The 22,997-nt window shown below is 36.6% G+C and overlaps 1 protein-coding gene across 1 annotated transcript in view; it reads left to right on the top strand.

The window, feature by feature from the left end:
* The window catches only part of LOC140169023 (solute carrier family 23 member 2-like), a 31,061-nt gene extending 8,951 nt beyond the window's left edge, over positions 1-22,110 (top strand). The window contains exons 3-13 of the mRNA XM_072192309.1: positions 6,121-6,278; positions 7,330-7,421; positions 7,834-7,895; positions 9,865-10,046; positions 10,976-11,096; positions 12,441-12,600; positions 14,066-14,319; positions 18,065-18,194; positions 18,698-18,847; positions 20,143-20,238; positions 21,329-22,110. Coding sequence (XP_072048410.1) covers positions 6,121-6,278; positions 7,330-7,421; positions 7,834-7,895; positions 9,865-10,046; positions 10,976-11,096; positions 12,441-12,600; positions 14,066-14,319; positions 18,065-18,194; positions 18,698-18,847; positions 20,143-20,238; positions 21,329-21,564 — 1,641 coding nt within the window. The 3' untranslated portion in view covers positions 21,565-22,110. The remainder of the gene's footprint in view (positions 1-6,120; positions 6,279-7,329; positions 7,422-7,833; positions 7,896-9,864; positions 10,047-10,975; positions 11,097-12,440; positions 12,601-14,065; positions 14,320-18,064; positions 18,195-18,697; positions 18,848-20,142; positions 20,239-21,328) is intronic.
* The last annotated feature ends 887 nt before the right edge of the window (positions 22,111-22,997 follow it).

Genomic DNA, 22,997 nt, shown 5'->3' with positions numbered 1-22,997 from the left:
CTTCACGAACGTTTTAGGTTTACAGGGTTTACTGCCGATATTTTAAGTTAAGTCCCCAATCCACATGGCCTTTTCTATTGAGTTATCCTGTAGACGTTCCTGAACACTAAATGATAAACTCATCAAATTATTTCGGTATTAAACCTTTATGTGTATTGCTTGTAGACAATTTAGCACCATGTTTATGAACTGAACATCTTATTGATTAAGTTAAGCACTATTTGGACATTTAGTTCATAGACATTGCGTTTAATTTTTTGACATAATACTTTTATGCCACTTTGACAAATTTTATACAATATGCAGATATCTTATATGCACCTTTGCGTGTCACTAAAGTTGCGACATTTACAGAAATCTTATCACATTTTGATAATTTTTAGCGTCTGTGCGATATTTTAAGAAATTGTAGGCACCTTTGTAAAGTTTGTATGCGTTTTTGCATTTTGTCGTGACCTTTCATCACGCTACAGCTTGGTAAAATGAATTTATATTTAAAATGAAAACCTACCCTTCTGAACAACACCTTCCAACCAATTTCTTTTCTGATTAACATAAAACATAATACAGTTTTTGAACATTTTTTAAACATAATATTGTTAACTTGACATTAGTTAGTCAGGCGTCTACTTTCATCAAGCTGTAGCTAGTAAAAATAATTGCTAGTCAATTAAATGGATTTACATTTTGAACGGAAACCTACCTATTTAAAAACTCCTAGTAATAAATTTTCTGATTAACATTTTGCAAAACATAATAGCATTAACTTGGTATTAGTGAACCAGGTGTGTACTTTCATCAAGCTGTAGCTAAATGAAAATAATGACAAGTCAATTAAATGGATTTACATTTTAAATGAAAACATACCTCACAGTAATATATTCTCTGATTAACATTTAGCAAAACATAAAAGCATTAACTTAGTGAACCAGGTGGGTACTTTCTTCGAGCTGTAGCTAGCTTTAAAAAAAAACGAGTCAAATGCATAAAGTCTATATCTTTTTTGTAGATATTTACTTTTGGCAGAAAAAACGTCACATCACAAAATAATGAGAATGGAGGACTAACAAACCGTGTGGTTAATACGCCGTAGAAGTGACGTCATAATCGGATTAACTACCATAGCAATAGATGAATACAATTTTTGAATAGACCGCCCTGCACTACAAGCAGATTGCACTAATCACCTGTGTATGATGTCAGCAAACACAGATTGAATACAATACCGGTCTTTTCAAAGATATCTATCTTACAGGTGCGAGTGATCAGTCTTTCTTTGACATCTATAGACGAATCCAAATCCACGCATTCCTACACCTGACTAGCAGCCTTTAGTTGGGTAGCCGTCGGCTACAATGCACTCAAAATGTGAAATGATTCGGCCTTGGCGGAAATTTTAAACTTCATCACCCGTTTTACACCTTCAGCGAAAACACAGGCAGACAAAAGAATAACACAATAAAGTTCCCTTCGACAAAACACACAGCGTGATCTATTCGCTGTTGAAGTGACATAATAATCGGATTAACTACACGCGGTATCTATGCATTGATGTACTTGCGAACAAAAGGACTATGTATGAATAGATGCGACGGGATTACCTGCGGAATTATCTCCATTATATATATTATTATTCTATTATTCTATTAACCCTCCTCGTCCTTGCATCTTCTCTAGGTGTTAGCCGGCTTTTATTTGCACAATTGGTGCTAGCGGCTACGCAAAGAGGGTACAGGGCGTTAGTCCGACACGCCGCTAGTCCGACACGCCGCTAGTGGATAACCATAATTATTCTTAGGAACAACAAAACGTCCTGATACGCCAAATTTTGAAAAATTGTAAATGAGAATTGCAGACAATATAAATAATAATATTAAATGTTTAAAGTTTAAGATTCAAAACTAGTTTAAGGGATCTGGAATGAGCGTTTTGAGCGTTTCGACAGTATTTTTGTGGGACATGAGAGCACATCAGACATTTCGAATTGCATTCTGAATACGAAGAATGTCTTTCTGATATCAAATAATTCTCATTTTTTGAAATTCACGATATAATACAAATGTTATAACAAATGATTAAAATTCGATATTTTTCACATTTTCGATATATAACAGTCCTCGAAGTAAATTTTATAAATCTAATGATATATTCATAAAGTGTATGTAGCTGGGAGGAAAAGCCGACGATCAATTGAAAATTTTGACCTTTCATACTGAAGATATGGATTTTTTTTCCCAAAAGACCTAATTTTTTTAGAAAAAAAAAAAAAAATTCCATATCTTCAATACGAAAGGTCAACATTTTCAATTGATCGTCGGCTTTTCATCCCACCTACACACACTTTAAGTACACATTATCAAATTTATAAAGTTTACATCGAGTACTGTTAAATATCAAAATATCAATTTTAATCATTTGCCATAAAATGTGTATTACATTGCGAATTTCAAAAAATTATTTGATATCAGAAGGACATTCTTCGCATTCAGAATGCAATTCGATATGACTGATGTACTCTAATGCCCCACAATAAATACTGTCCAAAGGTTCATACCCTACCCCTTAACCAAGGTTAAATACTGGGACCCTTTTTAGTAAATTATATATAAATGATAATACATTAAACAATAATAATATCATTAGTAAGGTATTTTTAAAAGCAAGAAATAAAGTTACGCATGGTGTGCTGGAACAAACAAAGCACAATAAGATCATGAATGATACAAGAGGATACTGAATGCAAACATAATAAGAGTAAAGACGGTTTAACCCACCCAATGTGTTACAATTAAAACTTAAGACAAACGAGTTAACAAATGTATGTCAGTGTTACCTCCAGATTAAAAAAATCGTAGAATGCACCGATGATGATAGGAATCGAACACGCGACCTTCCGCGCAGCTAAGACCGTAGGGAATATGTACAACATAATGCCCAACAGACAACACTGGAACAGGAGATCAACAAAATGATGCTTAATCACAGCTGTAGCAAATATATATGTTAAAAGTAGGAATTGAAGTTACGCATGGTAACCAGAACGAACAAACGCATTGGGAATCAATTTAATGATACAAGAAGAAACTTAAGGGGGTACTACACCCATTGATTTTTTTTTGCATTTTTTGCATTTTGTGAAGAAATTACAAAAAAAATTGGACAAAGTGGTATGCAAAATGAAGGGCAAATCTTCACGTTTTATTGGTGGCATCGGTATCAACGTAGCTTACATGCTTTTAAAAGTAGAAGCCAAAAGGTGGTACATCACTGATGATTTAAATTCACTTCATTTTGGAAAGCTTAATATCAATGGATTTCGTTAACATTTTGGATATGTGTTGCTAACACGTTAGGGAAATAAAGTTGATATGTAAAATGGGAATAAGTGGTACCTGATTTCTTTTATGACTTCATGAACTTGGTGCTCCACAACTATCAAAAAAGGAACTGGTTAAAATGCTTCTATTTTCAATGTTGAGCTATATTTTGTATTTTTAACTTGCGACATTATTTCACTGAAACTTAATTAAGCCATAGGTAACAGGTTACCACAACCATACTACAGCAATGTTGAAAAAATTGTATTTCTTGTCACCTATACCACCATATTGAGTAGTTTTCCGTAAGCGTAACTTTTGTGATTTTGGTAACTATTTTATACTTATTTGTGAAATCCATCGCAACTAGGCATTCTAAATTGTACTCACCATTTACATCCCAAGGTATATTAGTATATCCACCTTGCACTTCTCGATATATATCCAGTTAAAGACAGAATATCAAAATTATTCCTCATTATGATACATTTTGTATCACAGACTCTCACATGTGTATTCAAAATTGATGCTTAATTGATACGGTGACCTAATAGCCTTTTCTTCTCCTAACAACACATCAATAACAACATCAATATCAAATTGACTAATGACTATGCATCTATTGTGTAAGTGTTTATTTAATTTATTCAGTGTTATATATTTTGCAAGCACCACTAGATTTTCTATAGAGAGTATAACAAAGGATTTAATGTATTCTATTCATGTACCCTACTTGAACATGTTGAAAAGAATAAATTATGGTTTGTTATGAAACACGCATCTGAGTTACCAGGATACGGTAAACAAAAAAATATATAGGGCTAAAATGACTTACTATACAATGGTTTAAAAGCACCTTTTTTATTTATTAAAAAAATTTTTTTTTTATCTCACATGATCCGTGCATATATCGCCTCGCTATAAATGAAAAAATATTTTTTTAGACCAATCAAACCAATATATGGGTGTAGTACGCCCTTAATAGGCGTAAAAAGAGAAAGGGACATTTGCCAGGGAAGGGCGCATTGATAAATACGGTACCAGCATGCCCCACCAGTTGGTTAATAGATTGTAGAATGTTCCCGGGGCCCCATGTCAAAGAGAAATATTTTACGCTACTGGTTTAGATTTTTAAAAACATGTATCACCAAATTGAGTAATTCAAAAACACCTCATCAACTGGAGGGAAACACATCCCTCGAGCCCCCAACACCCCGACCAAGTGCCAACATGTAACCTGCTTGGGCATTGAGGCAAAAGTACACGTAACCAACATTCCATTTGCCAACGTGCAGTGTCTTTTCCCCCCTAAAATAGCCCCTGGGGCCCACCGATATGCAGGGCCGGTCAGTGGCGTAACTATATGGTTGGTAGCGCCCGGTAAGAAACAAAATTGGCGCCCCTACCCCCCTATTTTTGAAATAATTTTTTTGACAAATAAGGCCTACCACTAATTAATTTAAGTTACTAGAAGTTGAATACGGTATCGGTCTTAAAAGGTTCTTTCTATTGCTTTTGTGCTGAAATGCGCGTGAAAATTTTGACTTACTTTTTTGTTCCTTATGATCAGTGGAACCTATCATGTAAAGGAGCTGCAACTAATAAGTGTAAATGTTTACGTTGGGTCAACTATATACGAACAACTCATGAACAACTCAAATAACCAAACACCATTCTATTAAGAAAAACAAGAAGCACGCTATTTAAACAGATTTTACCCATGATTGAACCTATAGTGGTAGTCTCGACCATATTTTTTTTTATTGAAACCAGGGATATTGTTTTTGAATACCCCTGTTCAAACATATAATTTTTGCTTGTTATTAATATATTCTGTGAGCATGCGCTATTATCGCAGTATGCAATGCACACTAGCTTACACTTTCTCAGTGATGGCTCTACAGGGTGGTCCAAAAAGAACTTTACACAATTTGAAAGCTTCCTTTCTCGCAGTTTAGAGAAGCTACACTCTAAATTACAAGAATTTAAAATAAATCCTTAAGGATTGTAATTAGGGACCAATCAATTTTAGATTTAAAATTAACCTGATAGATTTGAATTTTAAATCTTAAAGATTTAATTATAAGTCTGTAAGATTTCATTTTAAATCTAAGACTTGATTGGTCCCTAATCACAATATTTTTCTCTCAATTTTTCAACACATATTTTTAGGAAGTATATATTAAAAAATGTGTAACATTTTTGAGCATAGCTGCTCTAAACTCAGAGAAATGAACATTTCAAATTAGGTAAAGTTCTTTTTGGACCACCCTGTAGAGCAGTGGGGGGGGCTAAATTTGCTGTGTTTTATACCAGCTTTGAAAAATATGGATAAGTGGGTTAGTGTAGTGGTCTTCTCAATCGCGTCTCACCACTATGGCTGGGGTTCAATTCCCCGCGGTGCCACATGTGAGTTTGGTTGCCGATCCATGCTCGTCCTCGCATGTTTTCCTCCGGTGCTCCGGTTTTCCTTCTGCATCTAAATTCGGGCCTCTTCCCATATCCATGTCCCGCCATATCCGGATGGCATCCCTTGAATTTAGTAGCCTCTGAGCACTATTAGGCTTAGCCTGGCTTCGACCGAATGTTAGAAATAAATACATTAAAAAAATAATCATAGAGCAACGTGCAATTTAAAAAATGAGGGGCATAGCCAAACCCTGCAGGGTGTTGCTTTCACTCAAGTCTGAAATAAGTGCCTTCCTCTCTATTCATGGTCTTTGTCTCTCTGTTTCTTGTTTTTACATATTTTTTAATTTTCATTGTATTTTTTTTTTTTATTAATGCTACTTCTTTTTCACAGCATTTCCTTACATTTTGTGGAACTGGTGTTGCTTTGCCTCTCATTCTCGTTGGCCCACTGTGTATGGAACAGGATCAGCTCGCAGTCAGTCAGCTTATTGCTACGGCTTTTTTTGTTGAAGGGATTGTAACGTTTCTACAGGTTACGTTTGGTTTACGGTAAGCATGTAAAACCACTTTTAAGGGTAGACGCGGTATTCACTCATGTATAAAAGTTGTAAGCACCCGCTTGAATTGACCTTTTAAAATGGCCCTAAGCTAGGATCTCAAACATTTGTCAAACTAACCCTAAACGAGGATTTTGCTCAAATAAAAACACCCTAAACAAGGAATTGGTTTGAAATTTACCCCTAAACAATGATAGACATTGTTTGTGTCATTCAGTGACAGTGATATAATAGTACAGTAAGTTGAAAAATTGCTCGGAAACAACTCAAATTTGTGCCAAATAAGTTGATAAACATGTCACCACTAATAGCTGTTAATTCGGTAATTAAAAAAAAAAAATACTGTAAGCAAGGACCGTCCTTAAAAAAATACTCCTTCTTCTAGCAAAATGAGTGTTTTGATACCCTAATCGCGGATCCGCGCGGATCATTGCTTTGCTTTTCAAAACCACCCTAAATCCTCGTTTTTTTCACGCGGATGCTTACAACTTTTATAGATGAGTGATCCCCGGGGGTATTGTACGTTGGTCGAAGCAGCCAAAATATGAATGGTCTATTGATAAATCAAATTGATCGTGCCGGGCGTGTATAGGCCGCATAAGGTCTTGAGCTAACCGATGGAGCTAACTATCGGTATCGTAAATTGTTATCGTTGCTTTTTAAAAGGATGTCTCTAGCCCGGTCTCTAGCAATTACAACATTATGCCTTATATGTAAGAAAAATAATTACCAAGCACGAATCACGTGGTTTTATTTAAAACAACCTCATAGTGCCCATAAAAACGAATACAAACATCCGTCTCTCAACATGCGATATTCAAAATTCCCCGGCGCCGAAATTGTCGAGTGCAATGACGTCCCAGTAATACAATGGATGCTGACGACAATTGAGCACATAACTGTTACGTCATTGGCGCCGGAATTTTGAATATCCCGTGTTGAGAGCCGACTGTTTGTATTCGTTTTTATGGTCAATATGAGTTTGTTTTAAATAAAACCACGTAACTCCCTTTAACAGGATTCATTCAAATTGGTATTTACAGGTTGCCGGTGGTTCAGGGAGGAAGTTCTGCGTATCTTGGCCCAGCAATTGCCCTTATGAATTCTTACGGAGAATGCCCTGTGTCCCTGACTGGTATGTTTTCTTAAAATTAACCTTCACGTGATTGATTGCGATCGATCGATCGAGTGAGTGAGTGAGTGAGTGAGTGAGTGAGTGAGTGAGTGAGTGAGTGAGTGAGTGAGTGAGTGAGTGAGTGAGTGAGTGAGTGAGCGGGTGGGTGTCGGTGTTTGTCTTTGGGTGGGTTGGTAGGTGAGTGAGTGGATGAGCGAGCGAGTGAGCGAGCGAGTGAGTGAGTGGGTGGGTGGATGGGTTTATGGGTGGGTGGGTTTGCCCAATGGAAAAAAGTGCTTTCATCAACATTGAACTGGGGTAAAGGGGGTAACGATATATGTTTGCCAGAGTGTGCCAATATCAATTTCGGTGATTGTAGGCAAACGCTTGTATTAAAGAGTAACATTATAATTTTTACAAATTTATATTATAGTTAATTCTACCGCCTCAGAACGGGCAAATTACACCGAAGTATGGCAAGTCAGGATGCGGGAGGTAGGTTGTACTTATTGGGGTATTATTAAATCTTGGCAAAATATTGACTAAGATTTCAACACAAAGATGGGTGTTATGCCTCAGGTTCGATTGTCCAAATAATTTGGTAAAATGATAAAAAATAGAAAATTGATTAACTCAAATAGCATGAATAGTGTCAAATAATTATTTGGTATTCTTATTTTGATAGTTAACATCCGACAGCTGATCTAAATGTAGCATTTTACGGGATTTTGAAATTTGCATAGCTGAAAATTCAAATGTTCAAGAATTGTCTTGGGGCAACTGTGCTAGCATCGTTCATCGTTTATGAAATGTTAAATTTCCAGATTAAATTCATTATGTTAGAATACAAAGTCATAAACACCTTTAAAATGGTAAACTTGATGCACGACTCTGGCTACAGAATCCATTTGGCGATTCTTGGTATAGCCTAGTGGTTTGCTGAATTTTACGTTATTGCAGAAAACGGGATTTTCTAAAAATTACCTCCGCGATGGTTTAGAGTGAAGTTGCACATGTCAACAGGTTATAGTATTTAGCTTTACGATCGTACAATCATCTCCAGTGGAAATTTAAAATGAGAATTCTTTCAAAAGAGATGAGAATTTGACAAAACTATGAGAATTAAAATTTTCTATGCAAATTTTAACCACGAACTGATCATCAGGGCATGCTATACTAATTGGCGTGTTAAATTTGCTCTGTTCCCTGAGCACTACCTGCCGATCTAACATTGCCTCTGATTGGTCAATTACATATTATCTTTTTGGCCGATCGGCAGGTAGTTCTCATGGGGTTACACAATGTGACAGGTTGATTACACGTTAATCAGCATTTCACATCTGGATGAGAAAGCATGCCCACAGGGTTGAAAGTTGGATGAGAAAGTTTTCAATTCTCATATAGTCCGGCTGCCAAACTCAATTTTGCCACAGAAGCTTGTTTTGGTGTCCATAGTTTTGTTTTTGATGGACATTGCTTCTCAAGACCACCACTTCAAAAATAAGTTTACTGGAACTCTGTCAGCATTGAGCAATTTGAGATATGACGGATCAAAGTTCACACAGAGGTCAAAATTCAAATTGCTCAAATGCTGTTGGAAAGTTCCCCAAATTATTCCTCTTGTCATGGCAATCCAGAAAAAGTATACTTTAACCTATCTGTGACATACCCTTCTGGAGTTATCGGCAAAAAAGTCAAAGGTCACGATTTGACCTCCACAGGGGTCAAAACCTGAAAAATGCTCCGATCTTTACCAAAATAGTCTCAAATTGTTCATCATAGAGAATCCATGAAGAAAAATAATAGTTTGTATTGTGTATGATGCTTCTTTACATGGGTAACCATGTTAACGTAGCAAAAAGGGTCAAGTCTACATATGATTCAATGGACACTGACCTTTGTCACCACGTTACCATAGTAACGAAACCTCCTAGCTATGACAAACTGCTCTGTTTTTTAATTGTTTACAGAAGACGATAAATTTGAGACTATTTTCATACAAATCGGAGTATTTTTCAGCTTTTGACCCCCTGTGGAGGTCAAATGGTGACATTTGACCTTTCTACTTACAACTCCGGAAGGGAATGTCTCAGATAGGTACAAGTATACTTTTTCTGGATCGCCATGACAAGAGGAATATTTTGGGAAACTTTTCAACAGTATTTGAGCAATTTGAATTTTGACATCTGTGTGAACTTTGACCCGCCATATCTCAAAATGCTCAATGCTGACAGTAAACTTATTTTTGAAGTTAGTGGTCTTGAGAAGCAATATCCATCAAAAACAAAACCATGGACACCAAAACAACGTCATACCCACTGGCAGCCGGACTTTACATCCGCATTATACATTTCCACTAGTGCATGTCATCCATTGACCTTACAAATTATGACCTTACAAATTTCTGACGACTTTGACAAAAATATTTTTTCTAAATCCTTGTTTTTTTTTGGTTTTTTTTAAGGTTCAAGGTGCAATAATGGTGGCACCTTTGTTACAAGTAGTTGTTGGTTTCACAGGCATCATGGGATTTCTTCTCAAGTTCATAGGACCAATAACCATAGCACCATGTGTAGCCCTTGTTGGGTTTAGTCTTCTTGGTCCTGCTGCTTCCAGAGCTGGACTCCACTGGGGAATATCAGTATTGTAAGTAACAAAGAACAAAGGAAATATGAAAATTGAAAACCCCACACTTGAAACAAATACTAACAGCATTGACGTTCAGTATCTTGGTATTTTTATACGTATTCAAAGAATTGGTAACAGAATAGAACAGGCTCGGTTTTTCAAAATAAATAATAATATAGTATATCAAATTAATAAAGAAATCGATTCCAATTCCAAGCTGATACAAGGTGATCTTTACGACCATAATTTTTTTTTGGAATAAGTTTGGGATCGCTCAAATAGCTTTTGGCTGACGTAATTTACCTTGTAAGTGACTCACATGTATATAGCAATTATTTTACTTGTATTATATACATTGGGGTCCATTGTGACCCATAATTGATTAACCCTAACCCCCGGACGGCTTTTTGGCGACTTGATGGGAAAGAAGGGAGAAATAAAGATAGAAAACGAACAAATAAGTTGTTGATTCTGGGTGGAATTCGAACCCGAGACCCCTCGCATGCCAAGCAGTAGGTCACCAACACTTAGCCACTGGTCTTACGCTGGCCGGGCCAGCGAATTCGTGCCCATATATTACTTATGGTGATTGCGTCATCACATCCCGTGGGATGCATGCACGCGCCGTTAAGTTGTTTGTAGTGTTTTGTAGTGTTCATACTTGTTAGGGTTAATCTGCTGTATTACATGTAGTATATAACTAAAGGTAGTCTTCGGCAATCACAACATTATGCCTTATAATGTTAGCAAAATAATTATCAAGCACGAATCACGTTTTATTTTAAACAAACTCATGGACTATGAAAACGAATAAAAACAGCCGCCTCTTAACACGCGATATTCAAAATTCCCCGGTACCCACCTCCCCCGTGAAAAATACCAGTCACGCTTTTTATCGTTATTCACCATGTCCACTTGTTTATGTTTCCATTTCTTTTTCTCTCCAGAACAATTTTCTCTATCTTTATGTTTTCCCAAGTCTTAAAGAATGTTGAGGTTCCCGTATTGGGATGGAGAAGAGGAAAATGCTCGAGTACACGAAGAGTTCCATTTTTCAGAATGTTTCCGGTAAATTTATTTATGATGTCTATACATTTGTCTCGATATCTCATCATGCACTACATGTATATATCGTAATCGTATGTCATTGAGGGTCACAAAGTGGGCTTTGCGATTATTTATAGGTTAATAAAGGCGTATCACTTGTTGGGAGTGAAATTGTACAAAATAATGCACGCGTATTGAGATTTTGATTAGTCTAATGCACGAGCCCCGAAGGGGGAGTGCATTAGACGCATCAAGATCTCAGTACAAGTGCATTACTTTGTACAATTTCACGAACCAACAAGTAATACGCGTTTATTAACCTACAGTAAGCCAAAAAATTAAGGTACCACTTATGTTCACCCCTTGTATATCATAAACAAAGACAGATATGTCATAATTGGAACCAGCAGCCTATAGCTGCATCTTTTAGCTCGAAATTAAGACCTCATTTGTTGAAATTGTTCAAGAAAAAAAGATATGACGATCCAAAAACCCAAGGAAGATGCCAATGTAAAAGTTGCAGTTTGCTCCATTGTGTGCCCTATTGATTTGCACACAATGCATTCACGAACAAGAGAACCAGCGCCGTGCTTCCATTGATTAACACGTTAAAATGTTTTGAATTTTTCTAACACTTGCTCGGATTGGTTCTCGCTATCAAAGAGTGTCTTAAGGGCTCGGATAGAAACGTTTGCAATTGCAAAGTATTTTTGTGGGACTTAAGAGCACCCCAGCAAACACAGAACGTTTTCGACATCATTCACAAAAGGTCAGATAAGGTTGTCAGAAAACGTTTAAATGTCGGCTTATATAAATAACATATAAAGGGTTTAAAACGTTTTTATAACATTCAAAAACATTTGTTGATAACCTTATGCAAATATTCTAACATATATGTTATTCAAGTGTAGGCAAAATATTTAGAAAAAAATGTTTGCAAAAATATTTTACAATAACATTTTGAAAACATTTTAAAAATATTGTTGCAGTGTGTTTTCATACAAAACGTTTTAAAACGTTTCCATGACCTTTGTATAACCCGACATTTGATGTTATTTAAACGTTTTAAAACATTTTGTGTTTGCTGGGACATCAGGCACACCAAATTGCATTCTTAATACGAGGAATGTCCTTCAGATATCAACTAATTTTGATTTTTTTTAATTCGTGATATAATACAAATTTTATGGTACAATTGTCTTTTACATTTTTGATATTTAACAGTCAAGTAATCTTTATAAATCGAATGATATGTAATTAAAGTGTATGAAGTTGGGAGGAAAAGCCGTCCATCATATGAAAACTTTGACCTGTCGTATTGAAGATATATATTTTTTCCCAGAAGACCTAACTTTTTTTCCGCAGATCATACTGGGCGTACTGCTAGCTTGGCTGATTGCATACATTTTCACGATAACCGACGTATTTCCCAGTGCCGAATCCCAGACTTATGGCTACAGAGCTAGAACAGATCTCAATCCGGAAGTCACCAACGATGCACAGTGGTTCCGTATTCCATACCCTGGTAAGAATGACACTTTCCAATGATTAGAATGCCATACACATTTTGTCAGGATCTTTAAAAACTGATGATGTTAAACTACCAATTGCCATCAACACGGATCATAAACATTATTAAACTACAGACTGTAACAATAAAAAATTATTGCAATATCGGTTTTTAGGAAAAAAATCAAAGAAATTATAGAAACAATGTTATAAGCAGTGGAGTCAGTAATATTTTGGCTAAAAGAAAACTATATTTGGTTTCTAGTTCAGGCTCAAACATGTCAATGTATCATTGTTTTATACTGAAAGATGATTGCATAGGTGGCTGGTTATCGGATGATAAAAATTAAAGAAAACAAAAACACCATTAAATCAATCCTCGTACGTTACATGTATAGAATGTTGAAAAGTGCAATTTTTCTGAAAGCATCATTTTTGGTAAATGAAATTATTTTTGACCAAAGAAATTATTTGTGGAAATGTAACAACTTTAGGAGGGTAGCAAAATGATTCTTCTATTCACAGCCTTTGAATTTTTCAAATCAACAGAATGTGCGTCAAGTTATGCAAAGAAATGGTTTTTTTTTTAAATTTCAGGGGGAGGGGTATTTCTTTTGAATCCTCTGCAGTTTTCTTTTTATTGATGGGCTGTACTCTGAAATGTCCATGTTCCATCACATTACGATGACGTCTCGCTAAATAAATGTTGATATTGCGGTGCACACCGACATCGCCCGGTTAATAATTACACTATACAGCAAGAGACACTGAACCTGAAATGAATACACGGGATCGATACACGTGGATGTGCTATGCACGATTGATATTCAGACGATAAATCTTTGGATACCGGGTTTGAAAATGATGAATATCTCCCGTAAATGATTTCGTATAAAGAAACCAGATGTGGTTCCTTGCACTTGAATATATATTTTTAACAGATATGATAGTCGTTAGTTTGCGCTTTGAGATACTAGCTTGCGTCTTGAGTCAAAATCTGACAATAATTTTGACTTATATGTGCCGAATTATATAGCGCAGTGTATTGGCCAATCGTAAAGGTAGTCTAAAACCATATGACCTATGGTGTACTATGCTCGACTAACACACAGCGAGGACAGTAACCGGGCTAATCGGGGCTATTATCAGTAGCCTTAGTCAGATGTCCTTCGACCCATGATGCAACACAAAACTATTAAACAGGTCGATATAAAATGGCCATGCGTGGCGGTGGATTCAACCTACCATGGCGATTTCTGCCATGAAGATATCGGGGCGATGACACTGTGCGGTGTCAGGATGTCATTGTGTGAACTTGTCTTTTTATTGATGGGCTGTACTCTGAAATGTCCACGTTCCATCACATTACGATGACGTCTCGCTAAATAAATGTTGATATTGCGGTGCACACCGACATCGCACCTCAAAATGATAAATAGCTTCGACTTTGATACCCTTTATATCCTTTTTTTCTCTTGTAGGCCAATGGGGTGTACCAGTGGTGACTTTGGCAGGAGTGTTTGTGATGTTCTCAGCAGTGGTTGCGTCTGTTCTGGATTCATTGGGAGATTACTATGCAATTGCTCGACTAGCTGGTGCACCACCTCCACCACCTCATGCTGTTAATCGTGGCATTGGATTTGAAGGCATTGGATGTGTACTAGCTGGAGCTTGGGGTACTGCAAATGGCACTACGTCATTTAGCACAAACGCTGGTTTAGTCGGCATTACCAAGGCAAGATATGATACTATAATATTTGTAGTGTATTACAGTTGAAGTATAAGGTGATTTAAGGTTAGCAACTATTTTAAACTGTTGCGATTTGGTAGTTCACAGCATCTTGCGAATGGTAGTGAGCTTTGGCAAAAATTGCATTGATCATTTCAATAGAAGAATTCAAATATCACAAATATACTTTTGTCACTGTTTGTAGGTCCTGCGGTTCTTGAGTTCTGTTGTAAAGAGGGCTAAAACAACAATTTTTCATAATATATTGATAATAATATATTGATTTAGACAATGAAAATCGATTTCTTTTTGGTTGCTTCGACCAACAAAAGATCGCGTCGACTTAAATGTAATTATTGCTTAACCAAAGGTACGAATTGAAGCTGAAACTCCAAAAAGCGTGAACTCAATCGATAAGGCGTTCGACTATGGTGCGAGAGGTTGTGGGTTCGAGCTCTAGTGGTGGCTAGTACGTTCTCGAGGAAAAATTGAGTTAGCTTGAAATTCCCTTGGCCAAGGGACTTATTGCTAATTGTCTCGTTGTAACCCGTACGAAACTCGAAGGTTATTTGTGGAATGTCTAGGATGCACTCTTGAAGCAGCAAAGTCCCTGATTTGTTGTTAAATGGTTTATGATGTGGGGCTGTAGTGGTCAGCGACAACCTGTAAAGTGTGCTGACGCTTGTGGATCAACGTCTAGGCGTTGTACCTGTGCGTAGCGCACTATAAATCTTCGGTGCATTGTTCATGACTGGTTTCAAAGCTACCTATTTAATAAAAACCAAAAAATAATGAAAACTTCAACTCAAATAGACCCGACTTCAAATATATAGTTTGTGATGTTCCGCAAGGTTCAATTTTGGAACCCGTATTGTTTATATTGAGCCTTGTCCGATGGGGTCAGGAATCAAAGCACCCAACCTCACTTAACCAAAATAATGAACAGAATTGAATTTGCAGAAAGCTAGTATGACTTGATTTTCATTACTGGATATAAAATAAATCCACAGGTTTTGACCTGACATAATCATAGACATCATAATAGATATAGTTTGACTCAGCTTGTAATCGGCGGGCCTATGACATCGCGGATTTATATCAATATATTTTATTTCGAGAACGGTCTTGTGACATCTCACAAGAAGCATCACAAATTATTAATTAAAATCCTATACGTTTGTCTACTTTCTTTAACATGCCAACTGTAGACCAGACACTCTCTAAATGTAAAAGAGTGAAAAACCACTCTGAATTTCAGAATGAATTTAAGTTAGCTCTAAAAGAGTGGGTTTTAGCTCTAAAAGAGTGAAAACAGTACACATAATTTCACTCGCGATTTCGAGTGAGCCTCACTCGCTCAAAAGTGGCGCAAAATCTCACTCTTTCTTGGAGTGAACTGTCAACCAATCAGAAGCGCCGAAAATCGGCCGATGTTTGTTGAACTTGTGTAACAAGATGGAGAAATGGAAAATGGCGGCGTGAGCACACGGTCTTGTATTTCTGCTAACCAAACCAGGGATAATATGGATTCTTCTTCGCCAATATTCCTTGGACTTGGCAAGCAGCTAGCCACCGTGTTGGAGACATTACACCTTGAACAATGGGACCAGCCTGTATGGAAAATTAAACAAACCAACGGGAAAATATTCTTAGATGTTGTGTGGACAAAATCCCGCGCCATTAACATTGAGCCGGCTAAAACCACAACAACGGCACAGCCGGAGTACACCACTTCAAGTGATTCGTCGCCTGCCGTGGATAATGTTGTCGGAAATAGCATTGGTACTGGCCATTGCCCGGTAAAGAAGAGGAAACAGAAGAAATCTCCGTCAACAAGGAAGCGTGACCCCCGGGGGCACTCCAACTTTGGAGGTGACGCGTATGTAGGGCTGTTAAGACCCCTTTTTCAGCATCGCTGTCACCCAAAGACCCCATATTTTTTTACGAACACATGCTCTGTCACCCAAAGACCCCTATTTTTCCATTTGATCTGTCACCCAAAGACCCTTACAAGTTCAATTTGAACAGCAACTTTCATTTATCACTTTGTTACTTATTTTGGAAAAAACAATGAAATTTGAAGCCATTTTGAACTAGAAATTCGATTTTCGGTTTTTGTGGCGCTTTTTTGGCTCTCACCCAAAGATTCTATTTAAAAATAGATCATGTTCTCACCCAATGACCCCATATTTTTACATTTTGCTCTCACCGAATGCCAAAAATCATGCTCTCACCCAATGACCCCATATTTTTTACATTTTGCTCTCACCGAATGCCCCTTAGTGCGAAAGTGCCAGCCCTACACCTATATCCATTTCATATTGAAGTGCCCCCACCCCCGGGAGCGTGACAAGGCGAGGCTTGTGATTTGGAGGGCTAAACAACGGGAGGAAAAAGTCTCGAGAGGTCCTTCCCCACCCCTCAGTCTGGAAAGGAAGAAGTGCCACGGGAAGTTAACGCACCCCGGGCATCATCTCATGTTGATAACAAACCAACTAAACTTTGGGGAAACGCCAAAGACCAGTTGGAGAACTTGACTTTAACCAATGATTTGCTAATTGCACCAATTGAACCCCAGATTGAACCCCATTTCAAGTTGTATAAACTGTTGAGCTCCGCTAAATTTCATGCTGGTCTTGTGCCCCAGTCTTCAGTATTTTTTTCTATTTTGACTGTTGTTTGACTTTATATATATTTTAATATTGTATGTTGATATTCACGCTGTTTAAGCGGTGCGCCTGAAATAAGAGGCGGGAACTAAGTCTAAGATGGCGAACAGTGTGTGAATGAATGGCGAAAAGAAAGCGGATTTGATGAAGAAATAGACAGCATACTCAATAGTGATTACATTTATGTGCAGGTCATAACTCGTAGCAAGTATACACTTGGTCTGGAGACAACGGCGGCAGTAAGCTTAAGTCATATGTGAGCAGTTTGTTACCGGCCCAGTTGCCGGTTTACATTATGTAGGCATATTTAAGCTTATGTAGGTTACGCCGCATCACGCTTCTCCAGACTGTGGTCTGTAAACATGGTATTTGCCAAGTGTTATGTCCTACACCTAAGTGTACTCATCATTGAACAGTTTGACTACTAGCTTCACTAAATCCATAGTTTTTCATCATTCATCCCACACTGAAGTTCGACACATTGTGTATGTGCTTAAGCTTTAGACCAGTTCAACATTCCTAGATCGGGCCCTACCCTAACCTGGGGCCTAGCCTCACAACAATTTAAAGCACATAGTAGCTGTTATGAACTGCTGTGATATTCTTGTATATAAAATAGGCCTAAATAAATAAATAAATAAATACATGCTCTTTTCTGATTCACTCTTTTCCGGAGTGAATTTTTTCACTCTTTCTTGGGAGTGAGCTTCACTCTAAAAGAGTTGTCACTCAGACAGCTCTTAGAAAGAGTGAGATTTCACTCTTTTTGAGTGATTGTTCACTCTTTCACATTTAGAGAGCAGGTCAACTACATCACTCTTAATGTGGGTTCACCTTTTTTCGTAGTTGTAAAAGCCAAACAATTCCCGACGTTTACGAGTTTAACGGAGTGTAGCTATAGACACCATTTGTCGCCGTATTAGCATGACGATCAAGGGGGAGGGGGTACGTGGGGTACGCCTTAAGAGATTGATGTTACATTGTTAAAATTTTTGTGCCTAAATATTACTCTTCTTTCGATTATTGTATAATTATTATAAGAAGTACCAAACTGATTTGTAATGGGTGTAATTACCTTTCAGGTTGGTAGCATATTTGTGATCCAAATCTGTGCGGTCATCATGATCATCGTCGGAATGTTAGGCAAATTCACCGCCTTCATTTCAACAATACCCTTGCCCATTGTTGGAGGAGTGTTATGTGTGTTGTTGGGTAAGTTTTGACATTTCCAGTATACATAGGTTATTCCAGTTTAAATCTGTATATCCATTCAGTTAGCTGTCACTTACGATCATGGTTTTGCACTCTGTCCACTGAACCAAGAGTGTTACCATGTTATTAAAGTTATGTTTCTTAATTTTCTAGCTTGCTTCACTTCAAAAAGGACATAATATATGGAATGACATTTCTACGTCCTGAGCAGGTTTTAACATCGGGGCTCACTAAAGAAACATTTTCCGGATTTGATTGTGACGAGTCGGATCTGTTACGGTCTGCCCGTAACAGACATGGATCTGTCTCCAAGTTTCGCACCCTCAAATTTATCGTAGCAACAACTTGTCTTTACGTGTCAGTTTAAATAAAAACATCTTTGGAGTTTAGGGATCCACGATTCTTATAGTATCACAAAGCCGATTAAGAATAAATAAACAAAGGAATAATACAGAAAATTAAAGAAGCTAGGAATTTTAATGTTATATTAATCATGTTAACAGGACTGCTTGTGGCAGTGGGACTGTCTAATCTACAGTATGTGGATTTGAACTCATCACGTAATTTGCTCATCATTGGATTCTCTTTATTCATGGGAATGCTGTTACCTCTATGGGTTGATACGGGTGAAAATGATAAGCTTTTAGAAACAGGTGAGTTCTTAAATGATATTGGTATCATGATCATTCGTCTTAATTAGTATTCCGAATTCTGCCTTTCAAAATCGACGTTGTGGTTGTGGGCACCATGTGTGTCCGCAAAATTTCACTTCGACAAAATTGGGTCATGCAGGAAAATTCTGAAAGCTACCGTTAGTTAGTCGCTTACTTCGTGCTTAATGATGCACGCTTCAAATGCTCGGCCCCCAACTCAACACAAAAGTTGGCAACTATGAGGGTTACCAAATCTTTCAAAGACCCCCTTTGTAATGATTGTTCATCAAATTTACCCCCCTTTTTCATGCAAAATCGAAGACAAAATTTGGCCCAAAACAACCCCTTTTTTGTGGTTTTGAATGACTAGAGTTTCAAACACCCCTTTTCAATGACTAGTATTTAAAACCTTTTCAATGACGCTAAATATTGACATAAAATTACCGGATTTTTTCAAGTACCCCTTTTATTCAAATTTCGCGGACAGTGCAAATAAAATATCCCCTATTTTGCTGATTTCACGGTCAAATTTGGCGGACATTCCAAATTAAATAGTAATACCCCCTATTTTGCCAATTTCGCGGTCCTTGCTACTGGTGAAAAAATTACCCCTTTTACACCCTATTTGGTAACTCTCATGGTTGCCAATTTTGGGTTGCGTTGGGGGCCGGGTTCAAATGCCCCATTATTTAAAATTATCCTTCTAAGTGCAACCAAATGGTTCATGATTCAACTCAATTCAGTCACATTTGCTGCACAAAGGCACGAAAGTGGCACAAGGTATTTTAAGACTACTTTACACAATTGGTCATAATGTAACATGATCAAGAGGAATGAGTCGGATGTTGCTAAAATTGTTTTTGAGATATTGGCAATAACATTGTTTAAATTCTTTTGTTTTATAATGTTTTCAGCCATTAATAAATTGCTTATAAATTGCTTATAACTCAGTAACCAGATGTCCGAATTTGATGGGGTTTGCATCAAAATGTAGCATTTGTATACTGCCAGAAATTGATGTAAAAAACTTTGAAAATCGCCGACATATGACTCATTCCCCTGTCATCTTATATATCTTATCTTCGCTTGTCGACCACTGATTTTATTGTTCTGTTACAACCTGTACAGTACGTATTGTGTTACCAATAGGATATTTGATGACTGTTCGACCTTCCCGTTGAGCTAATTCTTCTTTTTTTCAGTGATGTTTCAATACTTTTGACCAGTGTGTATTATGGTTCATGACCATAATTATAATCATTTACAAAACCTGTTATAATAATTATATTATACAGGAATCACACGTTTAGATCGGGTGATCAAAGTTGTGTTGACAACGGAAGTATTCATTGGAGGAGTGTTCGCCTTCACTCTGGATAATCTGTTACCAGGTATATACTGACAATATGCTGTGAAAATCGTTTGTCTTTTATATTTCTAATAACGCATGATTGAATTAGTTAATCAAGTACTTTTAATCACAAAAATATTGGAAGTGCGATTTTGTTGAAAATTGTCTCAAATTATTGTCTTCCCCCGAATTTCATGATAAATCAGGAAAGGCATAGTTTGTGCTATGTAGGATGTTTCTTTACTCTGGTAACTCATCAAAATAGGACAATAATTATCCATTTGACATTGACAATCGTTGTGTTACCTGGTGTATATTGTTTTTTATATTGCCCACAAATTTAACATGTATCCAGCAAACACAAAAACGTTTTTAAAACGTTTTAAATAAGTTATATTTTGGCTTTTGGTTTAGGTAAAACGTTTTAATAACATTAAAATGTCGGGTTATATAAAGGTCATGATAACGTTTTAAACGTTTTGTATGAAAACACACTACAACAATATTTTGAAATGTTTTCAAAAAATGTTATTTTAAACTATTTTTGCAAACATTTTTGTGTCAATACTTAAATAAAATTATGTTAAAATATTTGAACCCAGCAAACACAGAAATGTTCTTAAACTGTTTTTTCAAAACCTTTTAATAACATTTAAATGTCAGGTTATATAAAGGTCATGAAAACGTTTTTAAAACGTTATTGAAAATATTTTGGGCAAACATTTTTCGCAAAATATTTTTTCAACCCCAAGTAACATTCTGTTTAGAATGTTTTGTATCAAGTTTTCAAGAATGTTTTTGGAATGTTATTAAAACGTTTTTATACCCTTTATATAACTCGACATTTAAACGTTTTCTGTAAAACATTTTTGTTTGCTGACCAGTAGATTATCAAAAGATGTTTTTTAAGGTTATGAAAACGTTTTATACTCTTAATATACCCTTTATATAACCCGATACTTAAACGTTTTCTGACAACCTTTTATAACCTTTTGCGAATGATGTCGAAAACGTTTTTCGGGCTGCGATAACCATGGAGATGGAGATCTGCCTGCAAGAAAAATGAGATTGACTATGAATGTTGAACGCACAAACAGGGATTTTTAGTATCTATTTTATTTTGTTTATAGGGTCACGCGAGGAACGAGGAATCACTGCATTTACCAAAGACTACAACGAACAGACTACCGATACGGAAGGGTTCAGCTCCATTCATATCTACGACTTTCCATTCGGTATGTCATTTATCAGGAAATGGAAGTGGACGAGATATATACCAGTTTGCCCAACATTTCTATATACCGGGCTTGTGGATGGCAACGATGATGTTCCTGTCAACAGGGTGGACCTCGATACTCGCTTCTGACTTGTCTGTGTTGATTGGTGAACTAATCTGGATTTTGATTACCACCTTACTGTGTGAAATTAATTACATAATAATATTAATGTCTTAAAAAGTAATATTAAAGTAATATCAAAGTAATATCATAGTATGCATGTTGTGTTTTTATAGAAACTGTTTTCTTCGTAATAATAAACTTATTTCTTTTAAAGTGTATGTAGCTGGGAGGAAAAGCCGACTACCGAGTAAATGTTGATCTTTCGTATTGTAGATATACATGCTCATCAAATTATAGCATAATTATGGCATATTCTAAATATAGCTCATTACCTCAACAAAGTCCAATCAGAGTCATTAATCTGTATGTAATAGCGCCACCACTTAATTTTCCGGAAACTTCTTTATAACTGAATAATAATTTTTTGTTTACTTTATTCATTAACATTTTTAGAATATTCCATATACAAATAAATAGTGACAAATATCAGTACAAGTGAACATACAACTTTTAATGAATATTATGGAATTGTTTAGGGCACATAACAATGGTAAAGTAATAAATATATCGAAAACAGGACATTATGCAAGTTGTTTGTATTTTATATCAATAAATGTCTTCCTTTATTAATAAAGAACAAGGAAAAGAAGGCCGCTCTCAATTAACAGTGGCATACACATGTCGTTCCTTTTCGGGGTTGGCGTGTGGGGGTGGGAGCAGGGGGGGGCGTGTGGAGGGTATGGGTCGGAGAAAAGGTGAATCTTGCCGCCCCCTTCATTAACAGACCTGGTTGACCCGATATTTGACCTGATGGTTTGCGTGCTGTATACTAGCGTTATGAACGTTTAAATTGGTATCGAGACTTTTGTGACACTTTTGTGATAATATGAGCTATGCGCGATACATTTTAAATTGTTTGATTCCTATGTCTAATTCTCGCCTTATGTCCTAATTCATTCACCCTGTGCGCGCATGATTAATAAAGTAAACAGTAACTGTTTATTAGCCATTGGGTCAAAAGAGAAGAAATCATGAATCTAATCGAAACAGTTATATAGAGGCTGTATGATTTTTTGGGTTTTATTGGGGGGGGGCGAAGAGGGATGGTAGTGGCTTGAAGTGTTATGTTTTGTTTTCTTTTGATTGGATCTTTGAATATATCTATGTAAAATTTATTAGGGCATGGAATAAGAATTCCCAATATCTTATTTCACAATCCAAGGGCTAAGAGCAAAATAATGTTTGCTCGTTTTGTTGGATGTGGACTTTCCTTCAATAACTCTTTTTCTTCAAATATGTATTTTATATATCATTCTTGGTTTTTTGTTTAAGAAACCTTGCTAGATTATGTTAAAGGCGTTATAATACACATTCTGTCTGAAAAAAAAATAAACAGAATCAAACAGAATCCTCAAAATAACGACGTGGTCTGTCTACAACCATGACTACGACAAACCAA

The sequence above is a fragment of the Amphiura filiformis genome, chromosome 14, assembly GCF_039555335.1.
Source record: "Amphiura filiformis chromosome 14, Afil_fr2py, whole genome shotgun sequence".
Taxonomy (NCBI): domain Eukaryota; kingdom Metazoa; phylum Echinodermata; class Ophiuroidea; order Amphilepidida; family Amphiuridae; genus Amphiura; species Amphiura filiformis.
This window is presented reverse-complemented; position numbering and strand designations above follow the sequence as displayed.